Consider the following 17,296-nt stretch of genomic DNA (forward strand, 5'->3'; position numbering starts at 1 on the left):
ACAGAGCACCTTCAACACAGGAAAACATCACAAGACATTTAGCAGAGGGAGAAAGAAATGGACAGAGAGCTTTGGGAGAGTGGGAGGAGGGGTGGGGTGAGTTAAGAGAGGTGGTGAAAGGTTTGGTTGAAGAAATTGGTTTTAAGGAGGTTTTGAAAGGTAGAGAGAATAGTAGAGGGTTTAGAGAAGGAGTTAAGAGTGGTGGTCAAGAACTAGAGGAGATTGCCGGGATGGGGGGCAGGGAGCAAGGCCGTGAGTGCATTTGTAGATAAGGATTGTAAATTTGATGGGACAGAGAGCCAATATTGGTCAGTGAGGATGGAAGTCATGGGTAAGTGAGTTGTACCTTATGGGAGCATCATCACCTGCAGCAGTTTAAGGAGAAGGCCAACCACCACCTTCTCAGAGTAAGAAGGGACGGGCAATAAATGCAGCCTTGTCAGTGTCGCCCACATCCCAAGAACAAATTTTTAAAAGTCTGGGACAGGATGCAGGTTGCGAAGTTTTTAAGGGTTGAGGTCAGGAAGCTAACAAGAAAAATATTGAAAAAATGGAGCCTGGAGGTGATAAAAGTGGACGAGGATTGTGTTGGTTGGTCAGGCTGAGTAGGGGTGGAGGTGAGCAATGCTTTGAATGTGGAAGTAAGCAGTTTTGATGATAGATAAGATAATGGACGAACTTCAGCTCTGGACCCAACAGAATGCCAAGATTGTGCACAGTCTGGTATAGCCTAAGCAAGCAGCTAGGGAGGGGGGTGGTGTCAATAGTGGAGTTTTTGGTGGGACCAAAAACAATGGCTTTGGTCTCTCTGATGTCAAATTGGAAGAAATTCTGGATCATTCATGACTTAATCTCAGACAGACAATCTGATAGCACAGAGCTGGTCATGGGGGTGAAGGCAGTGGTGGAGAGGTACAGCTGGGTGCCATCAGCATACATATGGAAGATGACCCTGTGCCTCCAGATGATATCACCAAGGGGCAGCATACGAAGGGGCCAAGAATTAATCTTTGGGGAATTCCAAAGGTGCTTATCTAGGGGTGGGAGGAGAAGCCACTATTGGAAGTGTGCTGGCTGTGTTCACACAAATGAGAGTGGAACCTCACATGGGCAGGTTTATGGAAGAGAGGAGGATGACGTGGTCGATTTATGTTGAATACCACGGAGAGGTCGGAGAGGACAAGGAGGGCATCAAGTTTCAAGGGATATCATTAAAGAATTTGACCATGGCAGTCACAATGCTGTGAGCAAGTGTAAACCAGACTGGGCGGGGGAAAGATGGGAGAAAAGATGCAGAGTGAATAGGGAGGGGGACCGGGGCGTTGTGCCTTGGTGAGTGAGGGGCTAAAGGGTGGTCAGAGACTGAGGGATGGAAGGGGATGGATAGGACGCGGTGACTGACTTGGTGGAGACAAGAACATTGAAAGCGAGGGAGCCGAACGGAGCTTTCCAAACTGTTGGGTCCATCAAATTCAAACAGGCAAACCCATTGGCATGAAAAATATAATCTAAAATAGAAATAGAGGGGATAACAGGAGCAGACTGCAGGAGGATGGAGCTTCACGAGCTAGATAGTCAGGGATCAGGGACCCATACGGTCCAAGGGCAGTAGTTTGAACCTTTGAAAATAATTCATGAGAAGCATCTGATAATGTGTATTACGTCTTTGACTTCAAGATCCTTGGTCTCCTTGTCAAATCCCTCAGTGCAGCCATTCCTTTATGTGAGCAATCTTATCCAGTTGTGCGTCCTTTCATGTGTGCTGCATTCCTCTGACACTAGGTGACTGCTCATTTCCTGCTCCATCATCAGTCATTGCACCCCTGCCTGATGGAACTCAACATCTCCATCATTCCACCTCATTTGGCTTCATAAGACTGCTCATAATCTTTCCCTCTAACCATGGGTGGGGCCTGACCCCCCAAATTTTCTTTCCTTTTCCTGCTCGTCGCGCACCCTTTTTTCAGTTTCGCGAGGCATTTTCTTCAAAGGACTACTATTCCAGTGCAGTACTGAGGGAGCGCTGACTGTCGGAGATGTCATCTCTCGGACGAGACGTCAAACTAAGGCCCCATCTGCTCTCTCAGGTGGATGTAAAAGATCCCATGGCACTATTTCGAAGAAGAGCCAGGGGACTTCTCCCCGGTGTCCTGGCCAACATTTATCCCTCAACCAACACCTAAAACAGATCTGGTCATTATCACATTGCTGTTGGGACGTTTTACTAGGTGACAGGCGCTATATAAATGCAAGTTGTTGTTGTTTGTGGGACCTTGCTGTACGCAAATTGGCTGCCATATTTCCCTACATTACAAGAGTGACTACACTTCAAAAGTACTTAATTGGCTGCAGAGCGCTTTGGGACTTCCTGAGGCCGTGATCGGTACCATATATTTCTCTTTTAGAGAAATGTGAATTATTGCAATGTTACAAATTTTAATGAAACCAATTTTTCTCCCCCTGTGCTGTCATATTTCAGTTTCGAGTTGCTATATGACCTGGGATTTGTGATTTAGAAGCTGGTTGGTTCCGCAATGGAGTACGGGAAAGTTCTCCACTGCATCAATATTTTATACTGTATAATAATATAAACTGGTAACCTGCTGTTTGAAACAGCCACTTAATACCACAGTGTCTGTCACATGGTACTGTTTAAGCCGTCAGATCAAATATCCCAGTTATTCACTTGGCCCTTTGTCACATTATCATAACCGTACAACCATATCTAAGCATGCCCAGATAGCAATCGTTTATCTTTAATTACAGATTGCATATTATACAAAATAGCGAATGCCTGAGAATGAGTTACAAATCCGTAATTCAACCTCAGGGCTCAGATGATGTGTACAAACCACTCATTATTCTGTCTCAGAATTTATAATGGACAGTGTCTGAGCCCGTCCTTCCCCTGCCTTCTCTTGATTTCGGCCTAATAACTTTGCCCTGACATCTATTATTCTGTTTGGACTGCACTCCTCAACTCTGTAGTGACAGCACTGTCTGTTCGTCCAGATTCCCACGTGTTGAGCCACATGTTTGCGTGATTCTCCAAGTGCCAAAGTCATGTTGTCTGCTGTTGTGTTTGTTTTCATTCCAAACTTATTCTTTCCCTTCAGGCGTAAGCTGCCATGTACTGTATCTGCATTCATATCAACTTGCCTCCTTTCTAATCCAGCTGACAAGTACCAAGATAAGGGATGTCAGTCAATACAAGCTGTTTTGAAACCAGACGCAATAAAACTGGACGAAGTTCCTACACCAGAGTTTGTCATGTTCAAACGCTAGTGCGGGACTCTTGTATTTTAATCAGTGGGGGAAATGATTAGTATCCACTCGGATCCACCAGAAACCCGCATTTTCACAACCACCAGGACTTTAGATACACTCAGTTGGGAGCATTTTTGCTTTTGAGTCAGAAAGGTTGTGAGTTAAAGCCCTACCTAAGGACTTGAGCACATAATCTAGGCTGACACTTCAGTGCAATGCTGAGCGACTGCTCGCCCCTTCCTATTTCTGTAACGTCGTCCAGACCTACTACCCTCCGAGAACTCTGCGCTCCACCAACTCTGGCCTCTTGTGCATCCTCCACTCACTTCACCCCACTATTGGCTGCCACACCTTCAGCATTTAAGCACTAAGCTCTGGAATTTCCTCACTAAACCTCTCTGTCTCTCCACTTCTCTCTCTCCTCCATTAAGACCCTCCTTAGACTCTACCTCTCTGACCAAGCTTGTAGTCACCCCTCCTAATATCTCCTTCTTTGGCTTGGTGTCAACATTTGTTTGATTACACTCCTTGAAACACTTAGGGAGATTTTCCTACATTAAAGGTGCTATATAAATGCAAGTTGTAGTAGTAGGTTATGACCCGTTGTCTGTTTATCCCTTCCACAGTTCTTTTTCTCCTCTACTTGATATTTTCAACTATCTTTCTTGACTAAGTCAGAAATTTCCAGTGCAGTTCAATACACACATTTATGCCAATCACTACACATGATGTGGAGATGCCGGTGATGGCCTGGGGTGGACAAATGTAAGGAATCTTACAACACCAGGTTATAGTCCTCTCTATCTCTTTTTTTTTTGTTTTTTTTGGTGATTTGTATATTCGGAGACCTTGCAGGTAACACCTGTCTGTCTGCACACTGATTGCCTTGGCAATGGGCAGTTGAAAAAACTGTCTGTAATCACGAAGCATTGTTCTGTGATTTATAAATGCGATTTCATTTCGAGGATTTCATTTCCAACAACGTTCACCTGAGGAAGGAGGAAGCCTCCGAAAGCTTGTGAATTTAAAATGAAATTGCTGGAATTTAAAATGAACTTGGTGTTGTAAAATTGTTTACAATTGTCAACCCCAGTCCATCACCGGCATCTCCACATCAAGGTTATAGTCCAACAGTTTTATTTGAAAATCACAAGCTTTCGGAGGCTTTCTCCTTCGTCAGGTGAGTGTGGGATTCCTTGAAAGTTACCGCATATATAGTCAGAGAACAATGCCTGGTGATTACAGATAATCTTTCCAACTGCCCGTTATCAAGGCAATCAAAGCAATTGAATAGTGTTCAGACAGAGAGACATTAGATACAAGACTACGGAATATACAAACAGCCAGGACCAAAGACAGAGAGAGAGAGAGAGAAACATCCGAAAGGAAGAGAAAGAGAGAAAATGACCAGTTGTATTAAAAACATAGCCACTTGTAATGATTATCTCCATTACATCTATATTTGCATAAGCAAGCAGACTGATGGGTTCCTCTGGGATGAGGTCAATTACATTCAGAGAATCCTGTTTCCTACACAGCAGGAATTCAGGTTTTGCAGCACGGTGTTAGTTTTTTTTGAGATAAACAAGCGGCTCTCTCCAAACACCTGCCCCATCTTCAGTTACTGGGCAGTGCAGGCAAGTATCAGCTTGTCTCTTCACTTTAGTGTGTAAGTGGGAACAGCTGTACTTTCGATGTGGCTCAAAACTGTCAGCACCTGCACAGCCTGTCAAAGAAATGACTGCTTTTATTTATCAGTTAATAGGATTTGAGGATAAAACTTTTCTTTTGCTGTTAGGGTGGGATTTGACAGTGATAGAAAATTGAGCCTTTTTTTCTCTTTATACCTAGTGCCAATATTCAGCACTCCAAATTCAGGTTTGAAGCATGCCCTTGGCAATAATGCTGGGCACACCCTTCATTATACATACTTCAATGAAGTCTATATAGTTCGTCTTCTGTACTGTGCCATTTAGTTTGAAAGAAAAAAGCAGGGTCTGCAGAGATGGAGATGCAAGAACTGTACTGAGTAGCAATGTAATATCAGTTAGACAGCATATCTAGCATTGGTGAAAAGCCAGTATTGCACTGCATTAATTTGAAATATGCATTGTATAGAATCTTAGAATTATACAGCATAGAAGCAGGCCATTTGGCCCATCATGCCTGTGCCAGCTATTTGAAAGAGCTATCCAATTAGTCCCACTCCCCCTGCTCTTTCCCCATTACCCTGCAAATTTTTTGCTTCAAATATTTATCCAATTCCCTTTTAAAAGTTACTATTGAATCTGCTTCCACCACCCTTTCAGGCAATGCATTCCAGGTCATAACAAGTCACTGCATAAAAAAATGTCTTCTCATGGTTCTTTTGCCAATTACCTTAAATCTGTGTCCTCTGGTTACCAACCCTCCTGCCACTGGAAACAGTTTCTCCTTATTTACTCTATCAAAACCCTTCATGATTTTGAACATCTCTATTAAATCTCCCCTTAACCTTCTCTGCTCTAAGGTGAACAATCCCAATTTCTCTAGTCTCTCCACATAACTGAAATCCCGCATCCCTAGCACCATTCTAGTAAATCTCCTCTGCACCCTCTCCTAATGCTGCTGATTCCTCAGGAACTTCACTGGGAACATGTGGCTTTGCACCACTGTCTGTGCATTACCGACCGTGTGCATTGGCAACAGTACATGTGTCTGCTTTGTGGCTGGCACTCTTTTGTCTGAGTGTGTCAAAGGGCCATCTTGGGAAGGGAAAGAGCTACACATAAAGATGATATCACATGCAATCGATGCCATCACACTTTGTGAGGTAGTGATTTTCTGTGACAGGAATGATCGTTTCATACTGTCATTAAGTTATGCAATTATCATCAGATAGCCCAAAGTCCAAATAATTTGTATTGGGCAAATGATGCCCCCTTAAGAAGATAAGTGAATATTTATCACGGGGTGGAGGGGGAAGAATATAGCTTAAATTGCAGCCGTACACTAAAGAAATGTTGTTCCAGAAATGCTGACCTATTGTCCCTTCTTGTCTCTCTACCTCATGTTTCAGCAGTGGAGGTATTACAATTGGTTTCAGTGTCCCTGGGCTAGGGAAGGGGAAAATTGACCAGGGTTTGAATTCTTGATCCCTATTCATTGACTTCCCTGCAGATAAGTGTATTTGCAGGTGGATATGGAGGGAGGACGTGATTGGAGCTATCTGTGTAGTGAAATAAGTTACATTTTTAAATTGAAATCAGTTAATATTCCATGGTGTTGTTCATGGAAAAAATGGACAAGTTTATAATAATGGACTTGAGCTTTGAAATTACCGTTGCTGATATTAGCAGACAAACAATTAATGTGTTCGCGGGCATTTCTTTTGTCTGCTATTTTAGTGAAGCCATTTAAAATAAATTAAATTCTGACAGAAATGTTATTATTAATTGCAATGATAAACTGACTGATTTATAAAATGTATTCCACAAATAGGTTTTTAAAGAATTGTGAGAAATTAATTATTGAATGTAGGTTGTAAATTAACTAGTTATTAAATAGACCAAGTACATTAATTAATGACATTTAATAAGTTAACTAAATATAGTTATTACATCTACACAGTTGTAACACACAGAGCTCCAAAGAGTATGAATGTCAGTAACTTGGGCATCATACCAGAATTGAACTGCTTTGAAGTAAGAGAAACATCCTTTGGTTTGAGCACATTTGTGAAATTACAAGGCAGGCGCTTTAATCAACTTTTTCTCAGTGATAACTTGGACTTTTCCTATCAATTGGAGCCCAAACTCTCTCCCTCCTCTCCTGTCACTGAATCACAAGACATTGGTTCTGGAACATACACTGAAACTTGGTTGGAGAAGAGCATAGTTTGTGAGACATCCACAAAACACTTTTTAATGAAATCGCAAAGAGCATCTTTCAGATCATACAGTGAGCAGATGGCTGTTAAAAAGAAATGAGTATGTAGAAATAACTAAAATGAAAGCTTGCTCAGGAGACTATTAATGAATATTCATTCAATCAACACAGTCAAAATCAGGACAACTGGATATTCATCTCATACTCTCTGGAGTTTAGAAGAATGAGAGGTGATCTCATTGAAACATATAAGATTCTGAGGGTTTGAAAGGGTAGATGCTGAGAGACTGTTTCCCCTAGCTGGTGGGTCTAGAACCAGGGGTCATAGTCTCAGGATAAGGGGTCAGTCATTTAGGACTGAGATGAGGAGAAATTTCTTCACTCAGAGGGTTGTGAATCTTTGGAATTCTCTAATCCAGAGGGCTGTGGATGCTCAGTCGTTGAGTATATTCAAGGCTGAGATCGATAGATTTTTGGACACTAAGGGTACCAAGGGATATGAGGATTGGGCAGGAAAGCGGAGTTGAGATCGAAGATCAGCCATGATCTTATTCAATGGCGGAGCAGGCTCGAGGGGTATGGCCTACTCCTGCTCCAATTTCTTATGCTCTTATGTTCTACTTATTTCTGGGAATTTGCCATACGTAAAATGCCTGCCATGTTTTCCTACATAACGACACACTGCAAGCAATTTAGGTACTAAATAAATGCAATCTTTCTTTCCCCCTTTCTTTTTCTTTATTCTTTCCTCCCATAGGAAATGATTCCCAAAGGTAGGGGAGTCTATAACGAGGGGGCATAGATTTAAGGTGAGAGGGGAGAGATACAAAAGGGTCCAGAGGGGCAATTTTTTCACTCAAAGGGTGGTGAGTGTCTGGAACGATCTGCCAGAGGCAGTAGTGGAAGCGGGTACAATTTTGTCTTTTAAAAAGCATTTGGACAGTTACATGGGTAAGATGGGTATAGAGGGATATGGGCCAAGTGCAGGCAATTGGGACTAGCTTAGTGGTATAAACTGGGCGACATGGACATGTTGGGCCGAAGGGCCTGTTTCCGTGTTGTATACTTCTATGATTCTATACATCCATTTTTATGATGATACATGGGGGGAAATAATCTCCCCTCCCCCATAGCAGGCATGAAAAACTGACACTTAAACATTTTAAAGTTTAATGAAGGGTTCCACAAAAGAGAATTTTAAAAATATAATTCCGATCAAAATAAGTTTCAGAAGTATTTCCGCTGTGCTTAACCTCACGATGTTTAATGCATCCTCCAATTCTCCGTGAGGAATACACCAGAATCATTAGTGGAATCATTTCCTTTGAAAAATTGTTCTTTAAACTTGTTCTCTCCCCCCCCCACCCGCAAAAAAAATGTTTAATTTATTAAGAAAATATCCCATGTCGACTAAAATTGCTGCTTTAAATTTTAAATTGCTGCACTTCAAATACCGATTGAGGCTGCCCACAGCTAATCCTTCACTGGTGGTCTCCAACTGCTGCACTTATTCAATAAAGAGCCACATGAAATCTCACTCAGAAACTACAAATGTTTCTGTAAAATAGAAGGGACACTCGATCAGCCTGACCCTCCGCCTTTCAGTGCTCCCATTATATACCAGAATGTTTCCCCCCCCCCCCTCCTTCAGTGTTTTGTTTCACAATCCCTTCAATAAAAGTAAAGACCCGGCTCTAGTTCCCCAATTGTCAGCATAAATATCCACATAGAGCTGCATTATTTGTGTAATACTTCAGACAAGGGAATAGGAGAAAGGTAAGATTTGCAATGTTTTTTACCACCTTACTATCAGGGGTGCCCACAGATTACGCTGGACACCCATGCATGTCTGTGGCTGAAGAGCAACGCCACATTCATTTAAACTATTATATGTGTCTGTATATATATTTTTATCTCTCTCTCTCTCTCTACAAAGGTTTGCTGATACACCCATCGGGTGCAAATTTTTGTGTCACAGTAACAAGAGGGGAAAAAAAAAGCTGGTCTTTCCAATATACAGAGAAACTTTCCCACCAAAAAAAATTGGTGGACAATTAGCAATTACAAGGACAATTAGCTTCTAATTGACCTAGGGAGATGAAGTAATTACACCTTGCGGTCTTAAAAGGACCCACTAAGTTACATATAGCTGCACTTCTGCAACAGAATAATATATTGTGTGTTACATGGCATATTATTCTACTAAGACAGTGAATCCTCCGACCTATTGCGAGCAGATCCACTGGTATATATAAAATTAGCATCAATTACGTGTCCGTCACAGTCTGTTACAGATGCAAAACGAACTTTAAAAAAAAATCAACGAAAAGCCATCATTTCGTAGGTTTTCCTGACCTGGAGCCAGAAATTTACAAGCAGCTGGGATTATCTGGAGTTGTCTATTTGGGACTCTTCGCCCCAGAGAATACTTAAAGGGACAGGCCATCTTAAACACAGCTCCATTTTAGCAGCTAAGTATCGCAAGTGTACTCGGGATTATCTGTCAGCAATGCCACAGAAGATCTGCTACTTTTTAAATAATGCAGGAGTCACCAAAAACATGTTATGCCTGGCTTTTTAAAGATCTAATCCAGGATTCATCCAACCAATGACAAGATCTGAATTTTAATTGCTTATTTTATCAGGGATGTTACAAAGATGACTGTGCTGTTGGTGTATTGCAGCATTTATTTTTGTGTGCTTCCCATTTTTAAAATATTTCATGACTGTATGTTGGTTGCACAAAGAATGATTTCCAAAATGTATTTAATTTGGTGCCTACAGCCACCTAATTTGTAAACTTTGCATTTTACTTTTAAAAAAATACTGAATAGTGTAGATGCCATTGACATGGGCATTCATCAATTGTGGAGTTTTTTGATATTCCATTTATAAACCACTAGAGCAAAGGAGTTTTCCTTTGGCTTATACCAAGGATATCAATTAAATGGTGAGACAGTTATCCTTCATGTGCATTTATTCATCTCAATAGTTGGTGAGTTTGCCTCTTAAATTTGATCAGCTCTTTCATTTTCATTTCTCTTCTCTTGCACAGTATCACTGGAAAAGCTGTTCACAGAAAGACAGTTGCAGGCTTGAAAACCCCTGTCTTTGTTTTATGTTGCTGACACAAAGCCATTACAGTTAAGATAGTATCAGATATTATACTAAAAATTGCATATGAATAGCAGAGGCTTAGATTTTCAGATATGTTGCTCGTTTGTTTTCAGTTACTGCAATGCTGTATACTGTGGATTGGATTAGTTGCTTTTGTGGTTATCGATTATTAGAAAGAAAGAAGAAATTCATACAGCACCTTTCACGACCTCAGGCTTTACAGCCAATGAAGTACTCTTGAAGTGTAGTCACTGCTGTAATGTAGGAAATGCAGAAGCCAATTTGTGCACCCCAAGGTACCACAAACAGCAATGAGACAATGACCAGATAATCTGTTTGTGATGTTGGTTGAGGGATACATATTGGCCAGAACACTGGGGAGAACTCCCCTGTTCTTCTTCAAAAATAGTGCCATGGGATCTTTTACGTCCACCTGAGAGGGTTGACGGAGCCTCAGTTTAACATCTTATCTGAAAGGCAGCGCTCCCTCAGTACCGCACTCGAGTGTCAGCCTAGATTATGTGCTCAAGTCCCTGGAGTGGGACTTAAACCAACAACCTTCAGAATCAGAGGCGAGAGTACTACCACTGAGCCATGGGTGACACCTTGTTGTTCGCTGGCTGCGTTTTAATGGGTTAAATTTTTGTGTAAGATTTAACAAAATTCTTTTACAGATAATGATTTTTGATTGGCTAAGTTGTCTATGTAAAAGCTAGCCAATCAAAAATCATTATCTGTTAAGCAAAACATGCTTATTGGTTGTTTTTGAATCTGTGGGTTATCTGTCAAAAACTAATATGTTAATCAAAACATTGGTTGTTTCTAGTCAATAGCTGCCAATCAAAATGCTTCATTTCCTATGGGTTTCCGCCCCCCCCCCCCCCATACCCTGGGGAAATTTCTTCTCTACAGAGTTTCTGCCCTAAGAACATCTATTGCCCTATGTGTACACCAGATGCTAAATTTTTAACACTTTTGATATATGAATGAATCTGAATCCAAGTGAGTGAGACTTGGTATGCTACATGTACTGACCTGTCTAAGTTCAGTAAGTTCAGCTGATGATGCTAGGGTGTGGAATTTCAAAAGGGTGAGTTGAGGACTTTTTCCCCCAGTACTCCCAGTAACTAGAGGATCTGGTTATTATCCAATTCTAGTGCATGCACTGCTTAGAAAAAGAGGAAGTGAAATCACTAATAAATATCTAGCACTGAAAAAAAGGATATGGAAGCACTGGAGAAATTGCAAAAAAGATTTCCAAGGATGACACCAGAACTGTGAGGGTGCAACTATCAGAAAAGTCAGAACAGGCTCGAAAAGAGAAGACTGATAGGTGACCTAATAGAGGTCTTTAAAATTATGAAGGGGTTCAGTAGGGTAGACGTGGAGATGTTTCCACTCGTGGGGGCGTCCAAAACTAGGGGCCGTAAATATAAGATAGTCACTAATAAATCCAATAAAGAATTCAGGAGAAACTTCTTTAGTCAGAGAGTGGTGAGAATGTGGAACTCACTACCACATGGAGTGGTTGAGGCAAATAGCCTCTTAAGGGGAAGGTAGATAAGTACGTGAGGGAGTAAAGAATATGTTGATAGGGTGAGATGAAGTAAATAGAGTGGAAGAAGGCACATATGGAGCCTGTTTCTGTGCTGTAGATTCTATGTAAAAAATATTAATTCAGAAGTATGTGCCAGTGCAGCAGTAGGGGTATTACAATGGGTCTCTATCCCTGTGTTAGGGAGCAAAAGGTAATCAGCTAGGGTTCCCTTTCTTGATTGCCAATCTCTGGCCAGTGCTTAAAAGTGCATGGACATCTGGTGAGGACAGGACTGAGCTGGGCTGTGATCTGTCTCATGGTCAAATTCCCTTCTGGCCCTCACTGTCTGGGCCACGGGTGTCCAACTTCTGCCTGTAAGTAACATGCAGCCCTGAGCTGTGGTATTTCTGACTTCGAAGTCCAGGCAGCTCAGTCCTATTCGCATATATATTTCTTATTCCCTAGTTTGAATTTCCTTTGCCTGGAATTCTGGAAAGGGCTGTTCTTTGTGCTGGATAAACCCTAAATCAGATCACCAAGGTCTGTTAGTATCAGCAATGGGAACCTAGATTTAAAATTCATATCCAGTACTCCATGATACACCCTATATGGCTCACAAAGACAAAAAGCTTGGATATCCCTGGTCTACCCCTGCTGCTCATACATGGAGAATGGCTACTTGGGCATGGTGTCAGAGGGTGACATGGAATCGCACCCAGCTTAAAAGGGAGGAAATGAATACAAGGTTCAACTGGCTTTCACCCTCTCTCAATGCTCTTCGTGATCTCAATTTGATGAGTATACATCCAGTTTTTCATATAGGGTTAGTGTAGTCAGTCAGTCAGTTGGAAAGAGGAGGTGCTGAACAGGTGTAACTTGAGGCATGAGTTGTCAAGAAGAAGAAATGCAATGTGGGACCAGGAGCCAGCAGTTAATCAGGAATAAAGGGATATGGAAGCAGGAAGATGGTATAATTTGGTCAACTGAGATCAAATATCTTCTAAATTTTTTTTCTTCCTTCCTTCAGTTTTCTCTTCTCTCCTGAAGACACTGATTCAGGAGGGGGTTCAGTTCCACAGGTGTCAACTGCCTTTAGGGACCGCAATCCAGTGGCCATTCTTCATTTGTAAGGCCAGCCAGTGATTGCCAGAAGGTCGTTGCACCATAGCATTGGGCCTGATCCTGTCCTCATCTAACATCCACACACATGCACTTTCTAGCAAGGGTCACTGGATAATGATCAGGAGCAGGAAGATGAGGCTAATTTGTTTTTTTCCCCCTCCCAAGTCCAGGTATGCTGAGTCCTCTTGTGACACCCTTACTGCCACACTGGCCTAAGATTAGCATATTGAGCCATTCGTACAAAGATTGTGCTTGGGATCTTCCTGGTCTTTATTGCTCAGTACTATACCAGAAAGTGCATTTACCCACTAAACCATCAGGGCTTCTTTCTGGTTCCTGAAAAAAATAAAGCAAATCATTCATATCCTTATTGTGTGTTTTACTTGCCACTACACCCTTTGGAGTTAAAAATCAAATTTATAGGATACTACAGTTGTGAAAGATTGCATACTCCCAACCTACAATATGCAGTATTTCTATCAGGACTTGCAACTATTCCGATAACTAAGGGATTGTTTGAATTAAGGATTAACCAGAGTGAAACATCTTACTCATGGTGTCAATCAATTCAACTTGCCATTTGAAGTGATGACCCATGTGGTGATCAAGGATGATTAACATTTGTTTAAATTTAGCCTCCGCCCTGTTTTGATATTTTTAGTTGGGTGCTCCTGTGTCAGTGTTTTTGTCAGGCTCTGATTAAAGAGGCAGTGTGCTTGATGCAGGACGTGTTAGCAGGAGAACGGCTTGTATTATTTGGTCAACTGAGATCAAATATCTTCTAATTTTTTTTTCTTCCTTCCTTCAGTTTTCTCTTCTCTCCTGAAGACACTGATTCAGGAGGGGGTTCAGTTCCACAGGTGTCAACTGCCTTTAGGGACCTCAACCCAGTGGCCATTCTTCATTTGTAAGGCCAGCCAGTGATTGACACCTGTGGAACTGAGCCCCCTCCTGAATCAGTGTCTTCAGGAGAGAAGAGAAAACTGAAGGAAGGAAGAAAAAAAAATTAGAAGATATTTGATCTCAGTTGACCAAATAATACAAGCCGTTCTCCTGCTAACACGTCCTGCATCAAGCACACTGCCTCTTTAATCAGAGCCTGACAAAAACACTGACACAGTTGACCAAATAATACAATTTGTTATATTAACCTTAATATATTTTTCTAAATTTTTTGGGAGGGGGGAGGCAGTAAAGAAATGGCTATAAAAGAAAATAAATGGTCCCGCTATTCATCTGGGACCATTACACGCATTTAGACCAAGGGGCTGAACATTTCCCCTTCCATCACCTTCCAGCCTAACCCCATTCCCATAGCAGCATAGTCCGACATGGTACGGCTTGACTCCACGTGATCTCTATCATTGCGACTTACCTTGACGTTGCTCAGAAGCCAGTAGGACCTACAAGGTTGTGCTACCCCAATCTCAACACGATCTTTCTTGCCCCCTTCTCCCCATCCCCATTTTTTTTTTCCTCTCCTTTCCTGAAAGTGCTGTCTCGTGCTGGTTATGGTTCTATTCTTCATAGTGAGGCCAGATATTGAGCTATTCAACCTCTTGGGGAAACATCACAGCTGGAGCTTGTCCTTGCTCGATGTTCATGTTTTTTTTAATGCAGCGAGCTGTTATGATCTGGAATGCACCGACTGAAAGGGTGGTGGAAGCAGGTGCAATTGTAACTTTGATAAGGGAATTGGATATATGCTTGAAATGGAAAAAATTACAGGACTATGGGGAAAGAGCGGGGAAGTGGGACTAATTGGATAGCTCTCAAAGAGCCAGCACAAGTATGGCGGGCCGAATGGCCTCCTTCTGTGCTGTAAAATTCTATGTACGTTTCCAGCAAGAATCGCTGGATCGTAATCAGGAGCAGGAATCCTGACTGATTGATAAGCCTTCCTTAACTCAGGGATACTGAGTACAATTGTAGCCTCCAGCTGACATCACCTAATGATTTGAAAAAGGAAAATTTCCCCAAGTAGTCTGAGCAAAGCTAGTTTTAGGTTGAAGAAATCTCAAAATAATACATCTAAGGAGTTGCACACACTGGACGGTAGGACCCAGAGGTTTAACGCTGTATCAACACTGTGCTACATGGTGTTATGGATACAGATTTGTCTCTGTAATTCCCCATGTGGTCAGTTCCCATTCTCAGCCTGGTCATCAATGGGGAGGGAATATGCTAAGCAGGAGGAACTTGTCAAGTGAAGGCCAGGCACCCCTCTGCCCCCCCCCCCCCACCTCTATAGATGAAAATTTGTGTATGTTTCATCCTGAGTTTCTCTCCATGCCTCCTAATAACCGATTTACAGAGCAGCATTAGTGGGAACAAGGAGGAGGTTCCTATATTGCAACAGCGACTACATTTCAAAAAGTACTTTGCTGGTAAAGTGTTTTGGGACGTCCTGAAAGGGGCTATATAAATGCAAGTCTGTCTGTCTTTCTTAACTGCCCTTTCGATTGCAAAATGATTGGCACTGGGAGGGGGCTGAAAGAAGGGAGAAAATAACTAGAAGATGGGAGAATTTAAAAGGTTAAATTGAGAAGAACTTTGAAAGTCAAACCTTTGTGTGTCTGGAAAATCCCTTTCCATTATTTTCAAGTTTTGGAATTAATCTCACTTCCACTGTCTAGTATCTTGTCTGATTACTGCTGTTGTTTTTGCTTCTGTTCCCTCTTTCTCCCCCTCACCTACTTGTATCAGCTTGCAGACGGCCATGGAAATTCCTGTTTTACTTCAAACAGTCAATGGGAGTGAACTGCCCTCAAGCACCTTGTTCACCTTAGTTTGAAACAAACAGCCTTCGTGATGAGGTAGAACCCCGCCCACAAAACCGAGGCGTTGAGACTCGCTGAAATCCTTCAGCTCCGATCAGTATTCAAAGACGATGACAGGGATGAAGCAGATAGAAAAATTTCTGAAGAAACAAACCTCGACTCTGACCAGAAGCCGTGTAGATAAAGATGGCTTTTTTCCAGGAACCCTTAAGCGGCGGCCAAGTGCGTCCAAGATACTTCCTTTTCTCAAGGATACAGTGTCTGGGAATGACAGCCCCAGCCCCAAGGATGAAGTTAGCCCAGACATTGGATGCCTGGAGAATAAGTGGACAGACACAGAGGATGACCTGACTAGTCCTTCCCTATCGTCGGGAGAAATCAGCCCCAATGGGTCCACGCTCAGCAGTAAGTTGTGGCTGCTCTCAGACACCCCGGAGAACATCGTGGAGCATGTGCTGGAGGGACTGGTGGAGACTCCGAAGAACTGCATTGACGCAGGTAAGTGTGAAAAAACTGTCAATAACTAGGACTGAATGAAGCAGCATCTATGCCACTTGAACAGGAATGTAACTGTCATAAATCATGGTGAGGATGCCAGGGATGAGCACTGACTGAACAGAATTAGAAATGCCAGTTATGAGTAGATGAGATGTTTGAATCTCTATTCAAATCAACTTCTACAAATCAGGCGCCAATTTCTCTGGCTCTGTGCCAAAGGTTGTGAAAGCGCGTTTAAATCTTACCCAAGAGAAGAGCAAAATACTATTAGTGCTGCAGGCTCCATTTGAATTTCCCAAATGTCATTCTAGTTCCAAACCCAAATGACTTTGTGGTCTCCTTTGAAAGATGTTTTGCAATTGGATGATGTATGGGCCTACAATCCTATGTAAACCAGGCTGTGGCTCTCCATTAAACATGAGTGCTGAACCTGAGACTTGAATTGTGACAAAATGACAATATTCCAGAAAGTTGAGCAAATTTAGATTTTATGTGTGTTTCTTTCAAACGCATGGGAGCAGAAGGGCACAATGTCCCTGCACATTCTGTAGTGTTGTTTTCATTGTCCAATCAATATATTTGCTCCAACATGGCAGGTGTTGGTGACTCTAAAAGTAGTTGCCACTTTTTCAGGGAGAGGGAGTTTGGTTTGTTGGTTTCTGTGCTTCACATCTTTTTATTGTTGGTACTGTAGTGAGTAGGTGGGTTGCTGTCCATTTTTCTTAGCAGTCTGGCAGTGGGCATTCATCTGGGTCAGCCCTGGCAGTCATGGTGGGTCTGATCCCTTGCTAATGGAAAAGTAATGTGTTTGAATCCTAGCCATTCAACGGTAGATGCACAGAGAAGACTCTGGTGGTCTTGTAATTGTGTACACGATGGGTGGTCTTGTTAATGGTTGTGTGTATAGAGGAACGATTAATGGCAATATCCCAAATTTTAAGTCAGAAGGTTGTGGCTTCAAGCCCTATTCGAAAACTTGCACACATAATCTACAATGACACTTCAAAGCTGCACTGAGGGAACGATGCACTTCAAAAAAGAATAACTGCACCTCAAAAAGTAATTCATTAGATGTGAAATGCTTTGGGGCTTCCCGAGAGATGGGATA

At 42.1% G+C, this 17,296-nt stretch overlaps 1 protein-coding gene across 1 annotated transcript in view; it reads left to right on the forward strand.

Moving 5' to 3' along the window:
* Nucleotides 1-15,632: 15,632 nt before the first annotated feature.
* The window catches only part of rapgefl1 (Rap guanine nucleotide exchange factor (GEF)-like 1), a 52,611-nt gene continuing 50,947 nt past the window's right edge, over nt 15,633-17,296 (forward strand). Inside the window, exon 1 of the mRNA XM_067969201.1 lies at nt 15,633-16,188. Within this exon, the coding sequence (XP_067825302.1) occupies nt 15,801-16,188 (388 nt within the window). The 5' untranslated portion in view covers nt 15,633-15,800. The remainder of the gene's footprint in view (nt 16,189-17,296) is intronic.

This window comes from Heptranchias perlo, chromosome 30 (assembly GCF_035084215.1).
Source record: "Heptranchias perlo isolate sHepPer1 chromosome 30, sHepPer1.hap1, whole genome shotgun sequence".
Taxonomy (NCBI): Eukaryota; Metazoa; Chordata; class Chondrichthyes; order Hexanchiformes; family Hexanchidae; genus Heptranchias; species Heptranchias perlo.